At 46.0% G+C, this 21368-nt stretch overlaps 2 protein-coding genes across 2 annotated transcripts; one reads left to right on the forward strand and one right to left on the reverse strand.

The window, feature by feature from the left end:
* The first annotated feature begins 397 nt into the window (after positions 1-397).
* LOC123153127 (pathogenesis-related protein 1-like) lies at positions 398-850 on the forward strand. Its single transcript, XM_044572396.1, has one exon. The coding sequence runs from the start codon at positions 398-400 to the stop codon at positions 848-850; it is 453 nt and encodes a 150-aa protein (XP_044428331.1).
* Positions 851-14625: 13775 nt separating this feature from the next.
* LOC123151344 (UDP-glucuronate 4-epimerase 1-like) lies at positions 14626-16398 on the reverse strand. Its single transcript, XM_044571071.1, has one exon. The coding sequence runs from the start codon at positions 16154-16156 to the stop codon at positions 14825-14827; it is 1332 nt and encodes a 443-aa protein (XP_044427006.1). The 5' UTR covers positions 16157-16398; the 3' UTR covers positions 14626-14824.
* Positions 16399-21368: the final 4970 nt, after the last annotated feature.

The raw sequence follows: 21368 nt of genomic DNA on the forward strand, positions 1-21368 counted from the left end.
TTTGTTTGCACATGAGGCCTAGTGACCTAGTGTACTCTTCTCAAAAAAAAAAGGGGGGGCCTAGTGTACCCGAGGGGATGAACGATGCATGTGGCCGACTGGTAGTTTCTTGTCCGCTTCTCCTAAATTTGAATGATCAGTTGCTAAACCGAGGTCAAGTCTTCTAAGTTCAAGAGGAGATATTTAGAGTTTGAGCAAACAGCTCAAGTGGAGGCTTAATAAAAGTGTTTTCTACGTCGATAGGGGCCTATACAAAGTTGGTAAGACGTGCCTGTTAGCTCGATCGATATCAAAGCTCGAGGAAGACCTCAGTTAATCTGCAAAGACACAATCACACAACCACACACGTCAGTCAGTTACAATAGTGTGTCCGGCGACCTGGGGTGGTACGGTCATCATGGCAACACAGAAGCTAGCCATCTCCGTGGCCATTTCGGCTGCGGTCCTGGTCGCCGCGCTCGCCCAGAACTCCCCGGAGGACTACGTCGGGCTCCACAACGCGGCGCGCAGTGCGGCCGGCGCGCGACCGGTGGCGTGGGACGACGAGATGGCGCGGGAAGCAGGGAAGCGCACTGAGCGCGGCTGTGGGCTACGTAGCCCGGACGGCGCCGGCTACGTCAACGTACCCGGCCACCACAGGTATGGCGAGAATCTCTTCCAGTTCCATGGCTCGCCGGAAAAGGCATGGAACGCGGGGGATGCTTTGGATGCGTGGACGGCGCCGGCGGCGAGGGAGTACGTTCAGGTCGTGTGGCCGGACTCAACCAAGATCGGCTGCGCACGTGCCATCTGCGACCACGGTCGCGGCGTCTTCATAAGTTGCAACTACGAGCCTGCTGGTATGTACTAATGATACGGCTTTTGCTTTTCTTCTTATTATTTATTTCTTGATTAGACACTAGCTTTTGTGTGGATGCATGTCGACGACAATCGTGCTGTTAGCCTCACTAACAAGTCGCTCGTTTGAGTTTAGTCATTTTGCGTATAATTTTAAGACATAGGCTTTTTATGTCAACTCTGTTGCAAAAGTTAAAGATAAAAAACGCCAAGTATTTGTGTTCTTTGGTTCAAAGTTCAAACACCAAATCGACATGAATAGTTTCCATTATGACTTGTGAGTCATAGTTCATGTTTTTTTCAGACGCGAGAGAGCACCGCCGGCCTCTTGCGTCGAGAGATGGACGCAACACATTTATTATAAGGAGTAGTTTTACCCGGTATCTATTTCGGTTCCCGAGCTTATCTGATCTCGGTGAACAATAAAACCAAAAAAAATAAAAAATATGTCTTTTCTATGAAAGATATTTTAGTGCATGAGGTCCGTGCCAAATTTCAGTGCATTTGTACATCTGAACAATTCTCAGCAAAAAAAAAACGGTCCCAAGTAGTGCACGAACGATAAGTTTTCTCACAAACCCCAATTTTTTTGCTGAGAGCTGCTCAGATGTCGAAATGAGCTAAAATTTGGCACAGACCCCAATGCACTAAAACATCTTCCATACAACCCCCACCCCGGATATTTTTGAATTTTTCTAGTATTTCTTTTGATTTTCTATTCATGCATAGGAGCGGATGAGCTTGGGAGCCATTTAGCCGCTCTCTTGGAGTTCCTACATTGTATCAAGTCCTCAAAAAGACCACACCAGTATGAATTAAAATGGCATAACTCATGCATCACATACCCCACTAGTAACATTGTCCTTATCAGTTGAATATAGCTCATGGTAGCATCTCCAAGTTGATCCATCCAGAAACTGAAGTATCCCGCGTCTCCACATGCTAGTCGTAAACATTTCTTAGAAAATTCAAGGAAGCAAATATAAAATAAATATTGTGAATCCAAGTCAAAAAAAATCGAAATGGAAATTTTCACATGATTGATTGCAAGTTTTTCTTTTTCTTCTTTTGTGTGCTGGCAAAGTGGCAATTGTCCTAACCAATTCCTTGGCTCTACTTTTGGTACAGTGAATGAGAACTTCGGAAGGGCGGCACTTCCTTACATGTGTAGGTTCAACATTAGTCGTTGCTTCAATTGTACCATATGCTAGACATTGTTGAATGCGTATTTGATCACTACTAGCCAATGTACCTTGAGACCTAGAATTTTCTTGTGGTGGCCTAGTTTCACCATCAACCCTCTCACAGAGATTTGTGCTGCAAGAATGGCTAAAGATTTGTCGCTTCAGTTCATGCAAAAAGTTACAGTCGCTGATATTAAATGGTTTGGTATTTTAAGTTAAGTTCAGGCTCAAGTGTTATGAAAAAATTGCTTTAAGATGCGCAATACTCCCTCAGTTCCAAAATATAAGGTGTGTTAGTTTTTTCAAAAGTCAAATATGTGCATGTTTGATCAAGCTTTTAGAAAAGAATATCAATATCTATAATACAAAAAATTTATCACTAGATCGATCTTGAAAAGTTTTTCCATATTTATTTATTTTGTATTGTAGATGTTGATATTTTATTTTATAATCTTGATCAAACATACACAAGTTTGACTTGCACAGAAACGGAGGGAGTACTAATTTAAGGTGGTTGCTTGGATCGGTTGATGTACTTCTTCCTCTCCGGAAAGAAGCAAAACGGCCAAGATTCTAACCAGGATCATTTTTAGTTTGGCAAACGAACTAGAATCTAATAAGAATCTAACCAGGCATGCCCTAGAATGTATATATATCGAATATACATCTCCACACTTTAGTAAAATCTCGAATGGTCCTAGAAAATATCAATTAACATGATTCGTAAGGCCCTATTCGGTAAAGCCCTACTCCGGAAGACAATAAAGTTTCATCATTGTATAGCTTTCCATGGTAACTGTACTTAGCCCGAGGTTTGCGTTTTTTGCATGGATAGCTAGCTTTACTGAGACATGAAACTCCGTAACATATTGTGGCGACAAAACAAAATTTAAGTTGGTGAGCAACCATGTTGAGTTAAGTGCCATTCTATGACACTAAACAGATTATTTATGACAAAAGTGATTTGTCGTAGAGAACAATTTAAACTGACAATTTGAAGAATAAACCTACATCTAATGAAAGCATTTTAATTAGAAGAAATATATCTATCACCCAAGGAGAAATCTTATTAGTCATGGTTTTAGTGATGATCTTAAAACAATAGTTCCAGAAGCTAATTGTTTGAATTTTTTGTTGCTTTGGCACCATTTCCTTAATATAAGAGTAATAGTAGAGATAATTAATCTGGACGCATCTAAAGAACCATTTTCAAAGTCTGTAACTATGGCCATGAAATCTAGCATTTTTTGTCATACAAAGGGGCTTGGGGGAGAGAATTATCATAAAACAAGGTTATCAAGGGAACATAAAAGATTTAGTAAGGTGAATATTAGGTATAGTTTCAAAGCCAAATGTGGTTTTGTTGTATTCAGAGCAACTTTCAGCATGTGAAAAATAGAGTAAATAGAGCCATTACTGATTTCTAACACAAACACGATATTGTTTTTTTCCTTATGTCTTCGAATAGCTACAACTTTGAAATAGCTAGTGTTCCTATCCCCTCTTTAATTTCCCCATCATTTTGTTTTCCAGAAAGACCACTACCCTCTGACTCAGAGATCAAAAAATTCACCCCACCGACTTCGATAAAATAAAGACATTGGTGTTACTCCATGTATTATCGATTTTGCGAAAGCGGTTTTCTACGTTCGCGTTCCGTATGCAGCGGGAATCGCAGCCACTCATCGGGAATGCAGTCCAGTCAGTTGGGCCAGCCATGCAACCACCATATTTATTATTATTTTACCGCATGTGGGGCCCTGGGTTATAGATTAATTTCTTGCTAGGAATGCCCTCCGTCCTTTTCGCTCCATGCTCGTGTTTAGGTGGCAAGCAAACCCATGATTTTTCTAGCATCCATAATTAACGTTGCTAATTACGATGGGATTATTACATGTTAACGAACGAAACCATTAATTATGTAGTAAAAGCGCTAAAAAATCATGCGTGTGCAATCTATATGAAGATCTTGTTGGGACTTTATCACAAGTATAAATTTCTTAAGAACTCTATGAAACATGTGTCTGAACTTTGCTATGAAAAACAGAAGGACTTTTGAAAAATCAGTAAAAACCCAAAGTTCTTTGAGGTTTGATGATAAAGTCCCAAGAAAGTGTTCATAAAGTTCTCTAACTAATTTCCAAAGTTACGAGGTGCCGGAGTTTTTCAAAACTTCTATTTTTCATGGCAAAGTTCAAATATTAATTTAACAAAGTTTGGTTCACTTTGAAACTATTTAAAGAACTTCTTTCAGAACAATTTAAACGACAAGATATTTGGTTCACGTTTGTATTACTTCTTGCAACATAGGCTAGAGAGATAATCACAAGATTTTTTGACTGAGGGGTGGGTGGGGGGGGGGAATCAGAGGAGTTAATTCTATAGCCGAAGAGAGATAAAGCAAATAGCTACAGCTCCACCTACTACCTGGCATGACTACCCTAGGTCCTAGCGGGCCCTTGTCAGCTTTCTCACATGCATCATGGGCAGGTTGGGATGGTGGAGATATGGGTTGTGAATGGAATGCAAAGTTAAACGCCTTTTTCATGATTTTGCCACCTTTTTGTTATATGGCAATGACTTCTGACAAGCCTAAAGAGGAATTTCGCATTTCTTATGCTAGCCCTGGCTTTTTTATAAGATGATGACTTCTGACAAGCTTGGAGGTTTTGCCCGGAAGACTACATATATCAAATTAGTTCAAAGCAAGAGCAAACTCCAACCTAGTCTTTAATATGCGTTGTGCGGTCGTACGTGTGTGGTGGTGTGAGTATTCGTGTGTATGGATATTATAATTGGTGTTTAGAAAGAAAACATAGTGATAAAAACGCTTGCACGTTCTCCTTGCCAAGAAAAGAATTTTGAATTTCATATGTTAGCGCTGGTTCGAGTTCGCTTCTTTAATAAATACTACTCCCTTCGTCCCAAATTAGTTGGCTTGGCAAATAATTTGAGAGAGGTAATATGAAATTAGTACTTCACAATCACAATAACAACACATAGCGCGCTTGCCCATTTTCCTGCCCGCTGGAAGCGCCAGGGCTGTTTAATAACTCCACATAACAGTGGCCCTCTCCTGCTAGCTTCCCACTCCCATTTCATGAGAGAGGCGATAGTTGGGCGACGGTTTATTCCTTGTGATCTCCGGCGAGTCGACGACGTCCGCCCTCCTCTGTCCACTACTCCGGCGGCTGGAGGAGGGGGTGGGCTCCCGGTGCCCTCCCTGGTAGTTCATACATTAGGGGTAGGTCTTCGTGTGGAGGTGTTGTTGTGGTGAGGGCATCGCCATTTCGAATAATGTTTCCTCAGATTATCCTTCACCACAAAGATGCTCCCCACGGCGGCGTTAAGGATCAGATGGTCTCGTGTGCCCCTCGTTCATTGGGAGTGTCGAGCTTTGTCTGCCTGTTCGTGTTGGGTTGCTGCTGCTTTCAACGCCTACAACAGGAAGTTGTTCATGTTCTTGGAGCAAGTATGGAGTGAAGGAAATATGCCCTAGAGGCAATAATAAACTTGTTATTTATATTTACTTATATCATGATAAATGTTTATTATTCATGCTAGAATTGTATTAACCGAAAACTTAGTACATGTGTGAATACATAGACAAACAGAGAGTCCCTAGTGTGCCTCTACTTGACTAGCTCATTAATCAAAGATGGTTAAGTTTCCTAGCCATGAACATGTGTTGTCATTTGATGAACAAGATCACATCATTAGAGAATGATGTGATGGACAAGACCCATCCGTTAGCTTAGCATGTTGATTGTTCAGTTTTATTGCTATTGCTTTCTTCATGTCAAATACATATTCCTTGAACTATGAGATTATGCAACTCCCGGATACCGGACGAATTCCTTGTGAGGTGTTTGTTGGATTGGCATAGATCGAGATTAGGATTTGTCACTCCGAGTATCGGAGACGTATCTCTAGGCCCTCTCGGTAATACACATCATAAGCTTGCAAGCAAATGACTAAGGAGTTAGTCATGAGGTGATGTATTACGGAACAAGTAAAGAGACTTGCCTGTAACGAGATTGAACTAGGTATGAGGATACCGATGATCGAATCTCGGGCAAGTAACATACCGATGACAAAGGGAATAATGTATGTTGTCATAAGGTTCGACCGATAAAGATCTTCGTAGAATATGTAGGAACCAATATGGGCATCCAGGTTTCGCTGTTGGTTATTGACCAGCGAGGTGTCTCAGTCATGTCTACATAGTTCTCGAACCCGTAGGGTCCGCACGCTTAAACGTTCGTTGACGATATAGTATTATATGAGTTATGTATGTTGGTGACCGAATGTTGTTCGGAGTCCCGGATGAGTTCACGAACATGACGAGGAGCTCCGGAATGGTCTAGAGGTAAAGATTGATATATAGGATGGTATGGTTCGGGCAAGGGGTGAAGCCCACATGGCTTTAAGTCGGTGCAAAAGGAGTTTTGCGGAGGCCATGGGGCCAAACGCCGAGACCCTGGCGTCTGGCCCTGGGAGTCCGAGAAGGACTCTTCCTTGCGGGCAAAACCGACTTTGAGGAGACTTTTACTCCAAGTTTCGACCCCAGGGCTCAACATATAAATAGAGGGGCAGGGCTAGCACCTGGAACACATCAAGAATCACCAAGCCGTGTGCCGGCAACCCGGTCCCCTCTAGTTTATCATCCGCCATAGTTTCTATAGTGCTTGGCAAAGCCCTGCGGAGATTGTTCTTCACCAACACCGTCACCATGCCGTCGTGCTGCCGGAACTCATCTACTACTTCGCCCGTCTTGCTGGATCAAGAAGGCGAGGACGTCATCGAGCTAAACGTGTGCTGAACGCGGAGGTGCCTTACATTCGGTACTTTATCGAGACGAATCGTGAAGGTGTATTACTACATCAACCGCGTTGATAAACGCTTCCGCTTAACGGTCTACGAGGGTATGTAGACACACTCTCCCCTCTCATTGTTATGCATCTCCTAGATAGATCTTGCGTGATCGTAGGAAATTTTTGAAATACTACGTTCCCCAACAGTGGCATCCGAGCCAGGTCTATGCGTAGATGTTATATGCACAAGTAGAACACAAATGAGTTGTGGGCGATAATAGTCATGCTTCTTACCAGCAACGTCTTACTTTGATTTGGCGGTATTGTTGGATGAAGTGGCCCAGACCGACATTACATGATCTTGTTCTTGAGACTGGTTCTACCGACGTGCTTTGCACATAGGTGGCTAGTGGGTGTCTGTTTCTCCAACTTTAGTTGAATCAAGTTTGACTACGCCCGGTCCTTGTTGAAGGTTAAAACAGCACACTTGATGAAAAATCATTGTGGTTTTGATGCGTAGGTAAGAACGGTTCTTGCTAGAAGCCCGTAGCAGCCACGTAAAACTTGCAACAACAAAGTATAGGACGTCTAACTTGTTTTTGCAAGGCATGTTGTGATGTGATATGGTCAAGACGTGATGAGATATAAATTATTGTATGAGATGATCATGTTTTGTAACAATTATCGGCAACTAGCAGGAGCCATATGGTTGTCGCTTTATTATGTGAAATGCAATCGCCATGTAATTGCTTTACTTTATCACTAAGCGGTAGCGATAGTCGTAGAAGCAATAGTTGGCGAGATGCCAACGACGCTATGATGGAGATCAAGGTGTCAAGCCGGTGACAATGGTGATCATGACGGTGCTTTGGAGATGGAGATCAAAGGCACAAGATGATGATGGTCATATCATATCACTTATTTTGATTGCATGTGATGTTTTATCTCTTATGCATCTTATTTTTCTTTGTACGGCGGTAGCATTATAAGATGATCTCTCATTAAATTTCAAGCTATAAGTGTTCTTCCTGAGTATGCACCGTTGCGACAGTTCTTCGTGCTGAGACACCACGTGATGATCGGGTGTGATAAGCTCTACGCTCACATACAATGGGTGCAAGCAAGTTTTGCATATGCAGAATACTCGGGTTAAACTTGACGAGCCTAGCATATGCAGATATGGCCTTGGAACACTGAGACCAAAAGGTCGAGCGTGAATCATATAGTAGATATGATCAACATAGTGATGTTCACCATTGAAAATTACTCCATCTCACGTGATGATCAGACATGGTTTAGTAGATATGGATCACGGGATCATTTAGATGACCCGAGGGATGTCTATCTAAGTGGGAGTTGTTAAGTAATATGATTAATTGAACTTAAATTTATCATGAACTTAGTCCTAATAGTATTTGCAAATTATGTTGTAGATCAATAGCTTGCGATGTAGTTCCCTGTTTATTTTTTGATATGTTCCTAGAGAAAAATAAGTTGAAAGATGATAGTAGCAATGATGCGGACTTGGTCCGTGATCTGAGGATTATCCTCATTGCTGCACAGAAGAATTATGTCCTTGATGCACTGCTAGGTGACAGACCTATTGCAGGACCAGATTGAGACGTTATGAACGTTTGACAAGCTCGGTATGATGACTACTTGATAGTTTAGTGCACCATACTTTATGGCTTAGAAGACTTCAAAAATGTTTTGAACGCCACGGAGCATATAAGATGTTCCAAGAGTTGAAATTGGTATTTCAGACTCATGCCCGAGTCGAGAGGTATGAGATCTCTGACAAGTATTTTGCCTACCAGATGGAGGAGAATAGCTCAACCAGTAAGCATGTGCTTAGAATGTCTGAGTACTACAATCGCTTGAATCAAGTGGGAGTTAATCTTCCAGATAAAATAGTGATTGATAGAGTTCTCTAGTCACTATCACCAAGTTACTGGAACTTCGTGATGGACTATAATATGCAAGGGATGACGAAAATGATTCCTCGAGCTCTTCGCGATGCTGAAAACAGCAATGCTAGAAATCAAGAAAAGCATCAAGTGTTGATGGTTGACAAGACCACTAGTTTCAAGTAAAAGGGCAAGGGAAAGAAAGAGAACTTCAAGAATAATGGAAAGCAAGTTGCCACTCCTATTAAGAAGCCCAAAGCCAGACCCAAGCCTAAAACTAAGTGCTTCTACTGCAAAGGAAATGGTCACTGGAAGTGGAACTGCCCTAAATACTTGGCGGATAAGAAGGATGGCAAAGTGAACAAAAGTATATATGATATACATGTTATTGATGTGTACTTTACTAGTGTTCTTAGTAGCCCCTGGGTATTTGATACTGGTTCAGTTGCTATAACTTGAAGCAGGAGTTACAAAATGAACAGAGACTAGTTGAGGGCGAGGTGGTGATGTGTGTTGGAAGTGATTCCAAGGTTGATAAGATCACCATTGCACACTCCCTTTACCTTCGGGATTAGTGTTGAACCTAAAATAAATGTTATTTGGTGTTTGTGTTGAGCATAATATGATTGGGTCATGTTTATTGCAATTGGTTATTCATTTAAGTCAAAGAATAATTGTTATTCTATTTACATGAATAAAACCTTCTATGGTCATACACTCAAAATAAATGGTTTATTGAATCTCGATCGTGTTGATACACATATTCATAATATTGATGCCAAAAGATGCAAAGTTGATAATGATAGTGCAACATATTTGTGGCACTGCCGTTTAGGTCATATTGGTGTAAAGCGCATGAAGAAACTCCATGCTGATGGGATTTTGGAATCACTTGATTATGAATCACTTGATGCTTGCAAACCATGCCTCATGGGCAAGATGACTAAGACTCCGTTCTCCAGAACAATGGAGCGAGCAACTGACTTATTGGAAATAATACATACTGATGCATGCGATCCGATGAGTGTTGAGGCTCGCGGCAGGTATCGTTATTTTCTGACCTTCACAGATGATTTTATCAGATATGGGTATATCTACTGATGAAGCATAAGTCTGAAACATTTGAAAAGTTCAAAGAATTTCAGAGTGAAGTGGAAAATCATTGTAACAAGAAAATAAAGTTTCTATGATCTGATCACGGAGACGAAATATTTGAGTTACGAGTTTGGTCTTCATTTGAAACAATGTGGAATAGTTTCGCAACTCACGCCACGTGGAACACCACAACGCAATGGTGTGTTTGAACGTCATAACCATACTTTATTAGATATGGTGCGATCCATGATGTCTCTTACCGATTTACCACTATCGTTTTGGGATTATGCATTAGAGACAATTGCATTCACATTAAATAGGGCACCATCTAAATCCTTTGAGACGACACCATATGAACTGTGGTTTAGCAAGAAACCTAAGCTATTGTTTCTTAAAGTTTGAGGCTGTGATGCTTATGTGAAAAAGTTTCAACCTGATAAGCTCAAACCCAAATCGGAGAAATGCGTCTTCATAGGATACCCAAAGGAAACTGTTGGGTACACATTCTATCACAGATCCGAAGGCAAGATATTCGTTGCTAAGAATGGATCCTTTCTAGAGAAGAAGTTTCTCTCGAAAGAAGTGAGTGAGAGGAATGTAGAACTTGATGAGGCAATTGTACATTCTCCCGAATTGGTAAGTAGTTCATCACAGAAATCAGTTCCAGTGATTCCTACACCAATTAATGAGGAAGCTAATGATGATGATCATGAAACTTCAGATCAAGTTACTGCCGAACCTCGTAGGTCAACCAGAGTATGGTCCGCACCAGAGTGGTACGGTAATCCTTTCTGGAAGTCATGTTACTAGACCATGACAAACCTATGAACTATGAGGAAGCGATGATGAGCCCAGATTCCGCGAAATGGCTTGAGGCCATGAAATCTGAGATGAGATCCATGTACGAAAACAAAGTATGGACTTTGATTGACTTGCCCTATGATCGGCAAGCCAATAAGAATAAATGGATCTTCAAGAGGAAGATGGATGCTGATAGTAGTGTTACTATCTACAAAGCTCGAATTGTCGCAATTTTTTTGACAAGTTTAAGGTGTTGACTACGATAAAATTTTATCACTCATAGTGATGCTTAAGTTTGTCCGAATTATGTTAGAAATTGCCACATTTTATGAAATCTGGCAAATAGATGTCAAAACGACATTTCTTAATGGATTTCTTAAAGAAAAGTTGTATATGATGCAACAAGAAGGTTTTGTCAATCCTAAAGGTGCTAACAAAGTGTGCAAACTCCAGCGATCCATCTATGGACTGGTGCAAGCATCTCGGAGTTGGAATGTACGCTTTCATAAGGTGATCAAAACATATAATTTTATACAGACTTGCGGTCAAGCCTGTATTTACAAGAAAGTGAGTGGGAGCACTACAGCCTTTCTGATAAGTATATGTGAATGACATATTGTTGATCGGAAATGATGTAGAATTTTCTGGAAAGCATAAAGGAGTGTTTAAAAGGAGTTTTTCAAAGAAAGACCTCGGTGAAGGTGCTTACATATGAAGCATCAGGATCTATAGATATAGATCAAGACGCTTGATAAGTTCTTTCAATGAGTACATACCTTGACAAGTTTTTTAAAGTAGTTCAAAATGAAACAGTCAAAAAGGAGTTCTTGCCTGAGTTGTAAGGTATGAAGTTGAGTAAGACTCAATACCCGTCCACGGCAGAAGATAAAGAGAGAATGAAAGTCATTCCATATGCCTCAACCATAGGTTCTATAAAGTATGCCATGCTGTGTTATGTACCTTGCCATGAGTTTGGAAAGGGGGTACGATAGTGATCCAGGAGTGGATCACTAGATAGCGGTCAAAGTTATCCTTAGTTACCTAAGAGGACTAAGGAAATATTTCTCGGTTATGGAGGTGATAAAGAGTTCGTCATAAAGAGTTACATCGATGCAAGCTTTTACACCGGTCCGGATGACTCTAAGTCTCAATCTGGATACATATTGAAAATGGGAGCAATTAGCTAGAGTAGCTCCATGAGCATTGTAGACTTAGAATATTTGCAAAATACATACGGCTCTGAATGTAACAGAACCGTTGACTATACTTCTCTCACAAGCAAAACATGATCACACCTTAGTACTCTTTGGCTGTTAATCATATAGCGATGTGAACTAGATTATTGACTCTAGTAAACCCTTGGGGTGTTGGTCACATGACGATGTGAACTATTAGTGTTAAATCACATCACGATGTGAACTAGATTATTGATTCCAGTGCAAGTGAGAGACTGAAGGAAATATGCCCTAGAGGCAATAATAAAGTTGTTATTTATATTTACTTATATCATGATAAATGTTTATTATTCATGCTAGAATTGTATTAAACGGAAACTTAGTACATGTGTGAATACATAGACAAACAGAGAGTCCCTAGTGTGCCTCTACTTGACTAGCTCGTTAATCAAAGATGGTTAAGTTTCCTAGCCATGGACATGTGTTATCATTTGATGAACGAGATCACATCATTAGAGAATGATGTGATAGAAAAGACCCATCCGTTAGCTTAGCATGTCGACCGTTCAATTTTATTGCTATTGCTTTCTTCATGTCAAATACATATTCTTAAACTATGAGATTATGCAACTCTCGGATACCGGAGGAATTCCTTGTGTGCTATCAAACGTCACAACGTAACTGGGTGATTATAAAGATGCTCTACAGGTATCTCCGAAGGTGTTTGTTGGGTTGGCATAGGTCGAGATTAGGATTTGTCACTCCGAGTATCGGAGACGTATCTCTGGGCCATCTCGGTAGTACACATCATAAGCTTGCAAGCAAACTACTAAGGAGTTAGTCACGAGGTGATGTATTACGGAACGAGTAAAGAGACTTGTCTGTAACGAGATTGAACTAGGTATGAGGATACCGACGATCGAATCTCGGGCAAGTAACATACCGATGACAAAGGGAATAATGTATGTTGTCATAAGGTTCGACCGATAAAGATCTTCGTAGAATATGTAGGAACCAATATGGGCATCCAGGTTCTGCTATTGGTTATTGATCAGAGAGGTGTCTCGGCCATGTCTACATAGTTCTCGAACCCGTAGGGTCCGCACGCTTAAACATTCGTTGATGATATAGTATTATATGAGTTATGTATGTTGGTGACCGCATGTTGTTCGGAGTCCCGGATGAGATCACGAACATGACGAGGAGCTCCAGAATGGTCTGGAGGTAAAGATTGATATATAGGATGATATGGTTCAGCCAAGGGGTGAAGCCCATAGGGCTTTAGGTCGGTGCAAAAGGTGTTTTGCGAAGGCCAGGGGGCCAAACGCCGGAGACCCTGGCATCTGGCCCTGGCCCAGACGCCTAGGCCCATGGCGTCTAGGCCAGACGCCAAGGACCGTGGCGTCGGGTCCTGGAAGTCTGGGAAGGACTCTTCCTTGTGGGCGAAACCGACTTTGAGGAGGCTTTTACTCCAAGTTTCGACCCCAGGGGTCAACATATAAATAGAGGGGCAAGGCTAGCACCTGGAACACATCAAGAATCACCAAGCCGTGTGCCGACAACCCCATCCCCTCTAGTTTGTTCTCCGTCATAGTTTCTGTAGTGCTTGGCAAAGTCTTGCGGAGATTGTTCTTCACCAACACCGTCACCACGCCGTCGTGCTGCCGGAACTCATCTACTACTTCGCCCGTCTTGCTGGATCAAGAAGGCGAGGACGTCATCGAGCTGAACGTGTGCTAAACGCGGAGATGCCGTACGTTCGGTACTTGATCGGGACGAATCGTGAAGGTGTACGACTACATCAACCGCGTTGATAAACGCTTTCGCTTAACGGTCTACGAGGGTACGTAGACACACTCCCCCCTCTTGTTGCTATGCATCTCCTAGATAGATCTTGTGTGATCATAGATTTTTTTTGAAATAATGCGTTCCCCAACATGGAGGTTTGGTGGCAGCATATTCGACTCTCGTCCCTGTCATCGACGGCGGATCCAGATCCTGGACGACGCGGGACATTCCCCAGCCGACGTGCCACGTCGACAAGCGCCTGTTCCACATGCGTGGTCATCGGCTCTCAACGCCTTTATGGCTATGGCGCTGGCCAGGATAATGGGATTGTGAAAGACCGCCTGTTCTTCCGGCGAGTTTCAAGGTGACGCTAGCGGTCGACGGTTGTTTCTGTGTTGGTCATCTGCAGGGGCCCCTAGAGACTCAATTGTAATATTGTTTTTCTTGGGGCTCTTTCTGCATAATCTCCAGGACACATGTTCTATCCCTGCTCTCTCTAGAATATGTTGTATATGTGCGGTAATTGCCTTTGGCTCCTAGATGCATATGCACCCATTATCGGAATACACATTTCGAAAAGTTAAAAAGTTCGGAACAAAAATCCCACGTGTATATCCGGACATTTTATGTGCGTGTACAAGGTTTCGGTGAAAAATGACATTTTTTGTGGCTTGTGTACAAAAATACAATTTCTGATGCTTCATTCTAACTATTCACGAGGCATTTCTTTATCTTTTTTATACAAGCCACAAGAAACGTCGTTTTTCACCGAAACCTTCTGCACACACATAAAATGTCTGGATATACATGCGGGATTTTTTTTCCGAATTTTTCAACTTTTCGAAATATGTATTTCGACAATGGATGCATATGCACCTAAGAGCCAAAACACCATTCTCGTATATGTGTGTATTATGTACTCTCTTAATTGGTTAATATAATGTGTGATGTTTGTCTAATTTTTTTTTAAAGTAACAACACATAACCACACTTGAGAACAAACGCTTTGCCCGGTCTCCTCGTCTAAGAAAAGATTTTTTCCTCGTATTTCCTCATAAATTAAGAAACAAGAATGGTCAGTCTTCTGATCAGAGAGTGGAGGACCCAGCCACGCAAAAGAAGAAACAAACAAAAAAAAAACATACATACATACATACATACATACATACATACATACATATGCACTACATATACATACACCGACGCTAATGTACCATGAGTCATCACAAGTTGTTGAATGCCTGCGTGCCCCGGTTGTACCCGTAGTAGGAGAGGTACCACCGGACGAACTTCTTGAGCCCCATCTCGAGGCTGGTGGTGGGCTTGTACCCGAGCTGCTCCCGCGCCAGGCTGATGTTGGCGTGCGTGAAGGGCACGTCCCCGTTCCCGGGCATCTCCACCACGTTCTTCTTCGCGTTCACCCGCAGGTACCGCTCCAGGATCGACACCAGCGTCGGCACCGTCACCGGCGCCGTGTTCCCCAGGTTGAAGATCCTGTACGGCGCCGGCCCGCGCTTCCTCCCGCCCGTCCCCGTGCTCCGCCCCGCCGTGTCCAGCGACGCCAGGCACCCGCGCACGATGTCGTCGATGTACGTGAAGTCCCGGGCGAGGTCCACGTGGTCCCTGCCCCGGTACACGGTGATCGGCTTCCCCTGGAGGATGTTCCGGGTGAAGGAGAAGTAGGCCATGTCCGGCCGCCCCCAGGGTCCGTACACGGTGAAGAAGCGGAGGCCGGTCACGGACAGGCCGTAGATGTGGTTGTATGTGTGGGTGATCTCCTCGCCGGCCTTCTTGGTGGCCGCGTAGAGCGACGCCGGCCGGTCCGTGCGGTGCGCCTCCGAGAAGGGCACCGCGTCGTTGAGCCCGTAGACGGAGGAGGAGGACGCCCACACCACGGCCGGCTGCGGGTCCGCCTCCTTGCACGCCTCCAGGAGCGACACCAGCCCCGCGATGTTGGAGTGGACGTACGACGCCGGGTTCTCCATGGCGTACCGCACCCCGGCCTGCGCCGCCAGGTGGAGCACGTGCGTGAAGGGCACCACGTCGAAGAGCTTGGTGAGCAGGCGGCCGTCGTTGATGTCGCCCTCCACCACGAACACGCCGTGCGACGCCAGCAGCGCGCGCCGGGCCTTCTTCAGCGACGGGTCGTAGTACTTGTTGAAGTTGTCGATGCCGACCACGCCGTCGCCGCGCTTCCGCAGGGCCAGCGAGCAGTGCGTGCCCACGAACCCGGCGGCGCCGGTCACCAGCACGGACAGCCCCGCGCCCTCCGCCGACCCGGGCGGCCGGCGGGGCGACGCCGACGCGCGGATCTGCCGCTCCCAGTGCAGGCCGCCCCAGGACGCGGCGAAGTAGCGCGACGAGGTGTCGACGAAGGAGTGGAAGCTGAGGTACGTGGCCGTCATGGCCACGAGGAAGAGCGCCCACAGGAACATGGTGCCCGTGGAGGCGAAGCACCGGTGCAGCTGCCGGGTCATGGCACCCGCCCGCTCGATCTTCACCTTGCCCGGCGTCGACGGCAGCATGTCCTCCTCCTCCTCGGCTAGCACCCGCATCCTCTGCTCATGCAAGCAAATGAAGAAAAAGAAAGAGGAGACCAACGGGCGGCCGGCCGGCCGGCGGCGGCGGCGGGCTCCTCTTATCGGTGGGATCGGTCGATCGATCCTCCTGTCGTGTCGACCGCAGCAGCGCGCGACCGGTCAGCTGCTCGTCGCAACAATGGACAGAATGTGTGCCTCCGCTGAGGTGGTCGATCTCGTTGCGCGAGCGCTGTCGCCGATCATTCTCGTTCCAAGAAATTCCCGGCGCCTGCTTAGGAGGGCGTGGGTTATAAATAGGGTGGTTTTGTGTTTCGGGGCTCGGCGATGTTGGTGGACATCCCTGTAATTTAGCCTGGTGTATTTTTAGCCTCCTGTGTGAAGACAAGAGGAAGACAAGCGAAGAAGAATTGATGCTCTTGTCTTGTTTGCTGTGCTCACGCCATTGGCATACACATGTGTGAGCTCATTTGTGGAAGAGGAGACAACAGAAGAGAAGAGAAGAGAAGAGTGCTCTTGTTTGCTGTGCCTGTGCTCACGGCATTGGCATACGTATGTGTGAGCTCATTTGTAGAAGTTTGGGATATGGTATCGAGTATATGTGCATGTGGAGTAAATAACCAAAAACTATCGTAATTGAGGCAACCGCCGCAAAGAAAAAAAACTATCACAATTCAGAGCGTCTACAGCCGGACGCCCAAACCTGCCTCATACGAGCACGAGCGGACACCCGGTCAGTGACCGATCACAAAAAAAACTACTCAGACAGGCGCCTCAAATGGACCTCAAACGCCCGGACTGACTAGCACCCCTCATATCCAGTCCAAATATGAGGCAAATATAGGGAGGCAGGCTGCGTAGACCAGATCCCACACGAAAACATTCCAAAACCCGATGGTCCAAAGCTCGTCTCCTCCGTCACCGCTTGGCGCCGCTCCGACAGGCCGCGTAGTGCTCTAGCCCGGCTATTTAAGCCGACCGCCGACACCGAAACATTGTCCATCCACATTCCCCTCCCCCCTCCCGTTCGCCACCGCCACCACTTCCCACTCGCCGTCCACCACCAGTAGTAGCCATGACCCCACGCGGCCTGGTAAGGAGCTACCCATATCTAAAGTTGAAGCGTTGGCTGCAGCTCCTTGAGCAGATCCAGGAAAGGCGCGAAGCACGAATCGTCGTGGGACTACCTCCAGCGTGGTGGATCTGGAGGAGGACTTGGAGGAGGTGGAGGTGGAGGAGGACGGGGACGACGCAGAGCATGAGGAGGAGCTGGACGAGGAGTGGGAGGAGGATGGGGAGGACGTGGGGGACGCTGGGGACATGGATCTGCAGGCGGAGTAGCAAGCAATCGTCGATTCCCTCCGGTCAGAATCGGCAGAGGCCAAGCGTTGTCGTCTGCAAGAGGCGGAGGCAGGCAGATCTCGATGAGATGCTCGTGTATATGGATGAGTAGGGGCCGGAGCCATACTACGTGTCCATCCACCTGGCGCCTAGCACCGACGTCGTGGACATCTCCGACGATGAAGTGTAGAGGCTGGCGCGATGGTAATACGTATGATTTGTTTCGCATGGTTTGTATGGATCTAGGGGATGAACTCTGAGGTACTCAAATGCATGGCACCAAGTGTGAGGTGTGATTGATCAGTTCCCGCAGACGCGCCCGGTCACGTCCACGGGCATTTGAGGGGCCGAATTTGCCAAGTCTAGATGTAGATGCCCTTAGAGGCCTAACAAAAAACCATCACTTTTATGGTAATTTTTTGCAAAGAATCACCACTTCCCATTAGTGACTGATTCATTCGATGATGCGTTTATGACTGGGCAGGCCCACCTGTTGGCACAATAATCAACTCCATTATGTCTGACCAGCACAATGGGCATTATGACATGTGGGACCCACATGCCAGTGTCAATAAAAAATCACCAATCTCATTCTCTCTCCCTCCTCAGTCCTCATGACCCCTCTCCCTACCTGATACACGCTGTCACCGCCATCCTCATGTGCTCGTGTGCACGCCAGCCCTGCCACGTGCCGACACAGCCCACAGCAGATGACCGTTAGAGCTCCGGCGTGCCCCATCCCCTCTTCTTCCCCGAGCTCCTCCTCTCCGGCCATGTGTTACCCCCAGCCACCGCCGCCCCCACCCCCCCTACAACTCAGCTACCGGCGTGGATGCCACCTCCCTTCTCACACGTCGGTTGCGCCGCAGACGCAACCTTGGTCGCATCACAACATCAGACTACTCACAATGGGAGTAACTTCAACAGTAACGTAAGGCCCGACTCAGCAAATTTGCTTATGTGACAATGATTTAATGAGGAGAGAGATGAATTGAGTAACATAGCTAGTTACTCATACTATGAGTAACATCACACATACCAAGACAAAATGAGACTACAAGCTAATAAATGAAGTGTTGCGGACACCACACATATGTTAATTCCCATTATGGAGGTAGTAACATAGAATAGTAACATGAACATAGACTAGTAAGAGCAACTCCACTCGTTCGGCCCCCCAGCGCAGCGGTCAGCGCTATTTCGGACCTTCGCCCAGCGCTTTTTAGGCCCTCGAGGTGATCTCGGTCCCAACCACGCCCCCAGGTGCCGCCCCAAGGTGTCATAAATTCAAACTTGTCCTTTCCCGCTACCCAAAAAACGCCACAAGTCCGGCGACTAGCGCCACAAAGTCCCGGCGATTAGCGATCACCTTGCCACAGTTCGGCGATCACTAAAAAGTTCGGTGTTCAAAAGAAAGGACGCGTAGGCAATGCATCAAACGGCGGCGTCGGCCTCCGGTGTCGGACTGACATGAGTCGTTGTGCGCGGACTGGTCGACGTCGGCGCGACTTCTGTGTTGGGCGTCGTGGAGGCGTCGCTCGGGCTTGGCGGCAGCATTGGGGTCGACGTGGGAGTTGGCACCGTCGTCGATGGTATCTGGTTCAGGATCAGGCCACGCACCGCCAGGTACCACGCCTTGACCTGCTCGTCCATCGCCGACATGTCCGCCCCCCTTCCCATCAGGAATGCTAGGTCGGTGTTCCTCTTCTTCGCGGCGACGTTGGTCCGGAGCAGGTCGAGCTTGACGGCGCTGTTTGTCATCAACGTCGACCATCGCGCCTCGGTTTTCTCTTCCCTCTGGGCGGCGCGGGTGTTGGCGTCGGTGATGTAATGCTCGATGGACTCTTGTAGATGCGCGGTAGCCGGCACGACATCCTTCACCGACTTGGCTCGCTTGTTGCCGTCCGGGCGCCCATCAGTCGCGCCCGGTGTCGGTGTGTCCGGCTTGTACGTCTCCTTCGCCTTGGTGAGGGTGCGCCGAACTTCCGCCCACTTCTCGCACTTCTTGATCCGGGAGAACACATGGAGGTACTTGAAATCTTGGTCGGTGCTGCTGTCCTGGAGATACTGTAGGGTAACGCAGCAGAAAACAAAAATTTCCGACCTATGCACCAGCCTAGGACCACTATGGAGACTGCATACAAGGTTTGATCTTTTTCGTTACCGACTTGTAGCGCAGAGGAAGTAGAGTCGATGACGAATGGCGGTGCAGATCCCCGCAGCTAGGATTTACAACCTCCCAACCGCGAGGATGTATACCCTCATCCGCCCCATGGACAGCCCTCCGGGAGGCTGTCGGATAGTCCCTCGGGCGGTGTCGCGGACAGCCCTTCGGGAGGACCCTCAAAACTCGAACGGTCACTCGGGCAGCCCTTCGGGAGGATTCACAGAACTCGGACCGTCACTTGGACAGCCCTTCGGGGGGCACTCTCAAAACAACCCCTCGGGGAAAAGGATCGAAACTACGACCTCTCTACGGGGTTGCACACATACAGTGTCATCTATCTGGCAGGGCTTCGCCGTCCAGAACTAGTTCCCGCCGAAACCCAGACAGCCTTTCGGCTCTACGAAACTATTTTGCTGGGAGGGAGAGAGAGAGAGCCAGATCATGCATGGCATTTGTATGAGAGCAAGAGTGTGTCTTTAGGCAGCCCCCTCCACCCCTATTTATAGGCCAAGCCCAAGGGTGGCTTCTCCAAGAAGCCAAAGGGGATAATACCAAAAGGCCCTCAAGGTGGCTTCTCCAAGAAGCCAAGCAAAAAAGCACTTTCACTATTCATGATGACATTTTTCAGCGTCCGTTCGAACTGAAAATATTTATGTGGGCTCAGAACATTTCCAGTACCCACTAAAATAATTTTCATCGCGTTCCGAACCAATTTCGGTTTAGTGAATTTCATCTGCGAAAAGCAAACAAGAATGTGTTTTCACTATTCATGAAGACAATTTTTCGCGTCCATTAAATCCGAAAATATTTCTGTGGGTCTTAGAATAATTCCAATACCCACTAAAATGATTTTGGATTCATTCTGAAACAATTTCAGATCAGTGAATTTCATCTGCGAAAAGCAACCAAACCGGTACCGAGAGCTCCGGAACAATTCCAACTTTTATCCCGGAAAATTCCAGAAAGTTTCCAGAATGACTCTGGCACCCTCCAAGAATTATCAGGCATGTGCCGAAACCAATTTGAATTAATCGTATATCCCGAAACAACTTTTCGGTTTCACCGAAACTCATCCGATGACCTCTCTCTGCGGAACTTTTCCACTGTCCGAAACATTTCGGTGTCCGAAACTTTTTTGGTGATTTTCTCTCAAACTCCCTGTCTAGTATTCAGCGGATAGATGACACAGCATGTGACACTATAGGTTCGGTGAAGCATAGACATGACCGGAACACTTTTCGATCAATGATCAACATCGGAGCCGTGGACACCCATATTGACCCCTATACCCACATGAATGAATATTCGAGCGAACCTCCAGTTGCCGTGTGCTATTCCTGTTGCATCATGATATGTTACAAATACCCGAGGTGAGACATGTTGGCATCCCCGTGGATCAACAACTTGTCCACTATGCCAGTTACCTCGTTATCGGTATTGTTCCCTTTTCTCGTTCCCGTGTTTCGGCATCCCCGTGATCAAATCACAAAGTGTCTGGCCAGACGATAATGGATACCGTAACACCGAGAGGGCCCAGAGATATATCTCCATCGTCGGAGGAGCAAATCGCAATCTTGAGCTATCAAGTTTTGACGCCCCGAGACCGATGTGCCAGGTGTCCTCCAGTTATTCGCTGTTGTTGCCTTGTCATTGCTTGCGTGTCATGCATTCCATATCATGTTATCATGTGCATTTCATTTGCATAAGTGTCCGTCTCATGCA

This window comes from Triticum aestivum, chromosome 7A (genome assembly GCF_018294505.1).
Source record: "Triticum aestivum cultivar Chinese Spring chromosome 7A, IWGSC CS RefSeq v2.1, whole genome shotgun sequence".
Lineage (NCBI taxonomy): Eukaryota > Viridiplantae > Streptophyta > Magnoliopsida > Poales > Poaceae > Triticum > Triticum aestivum.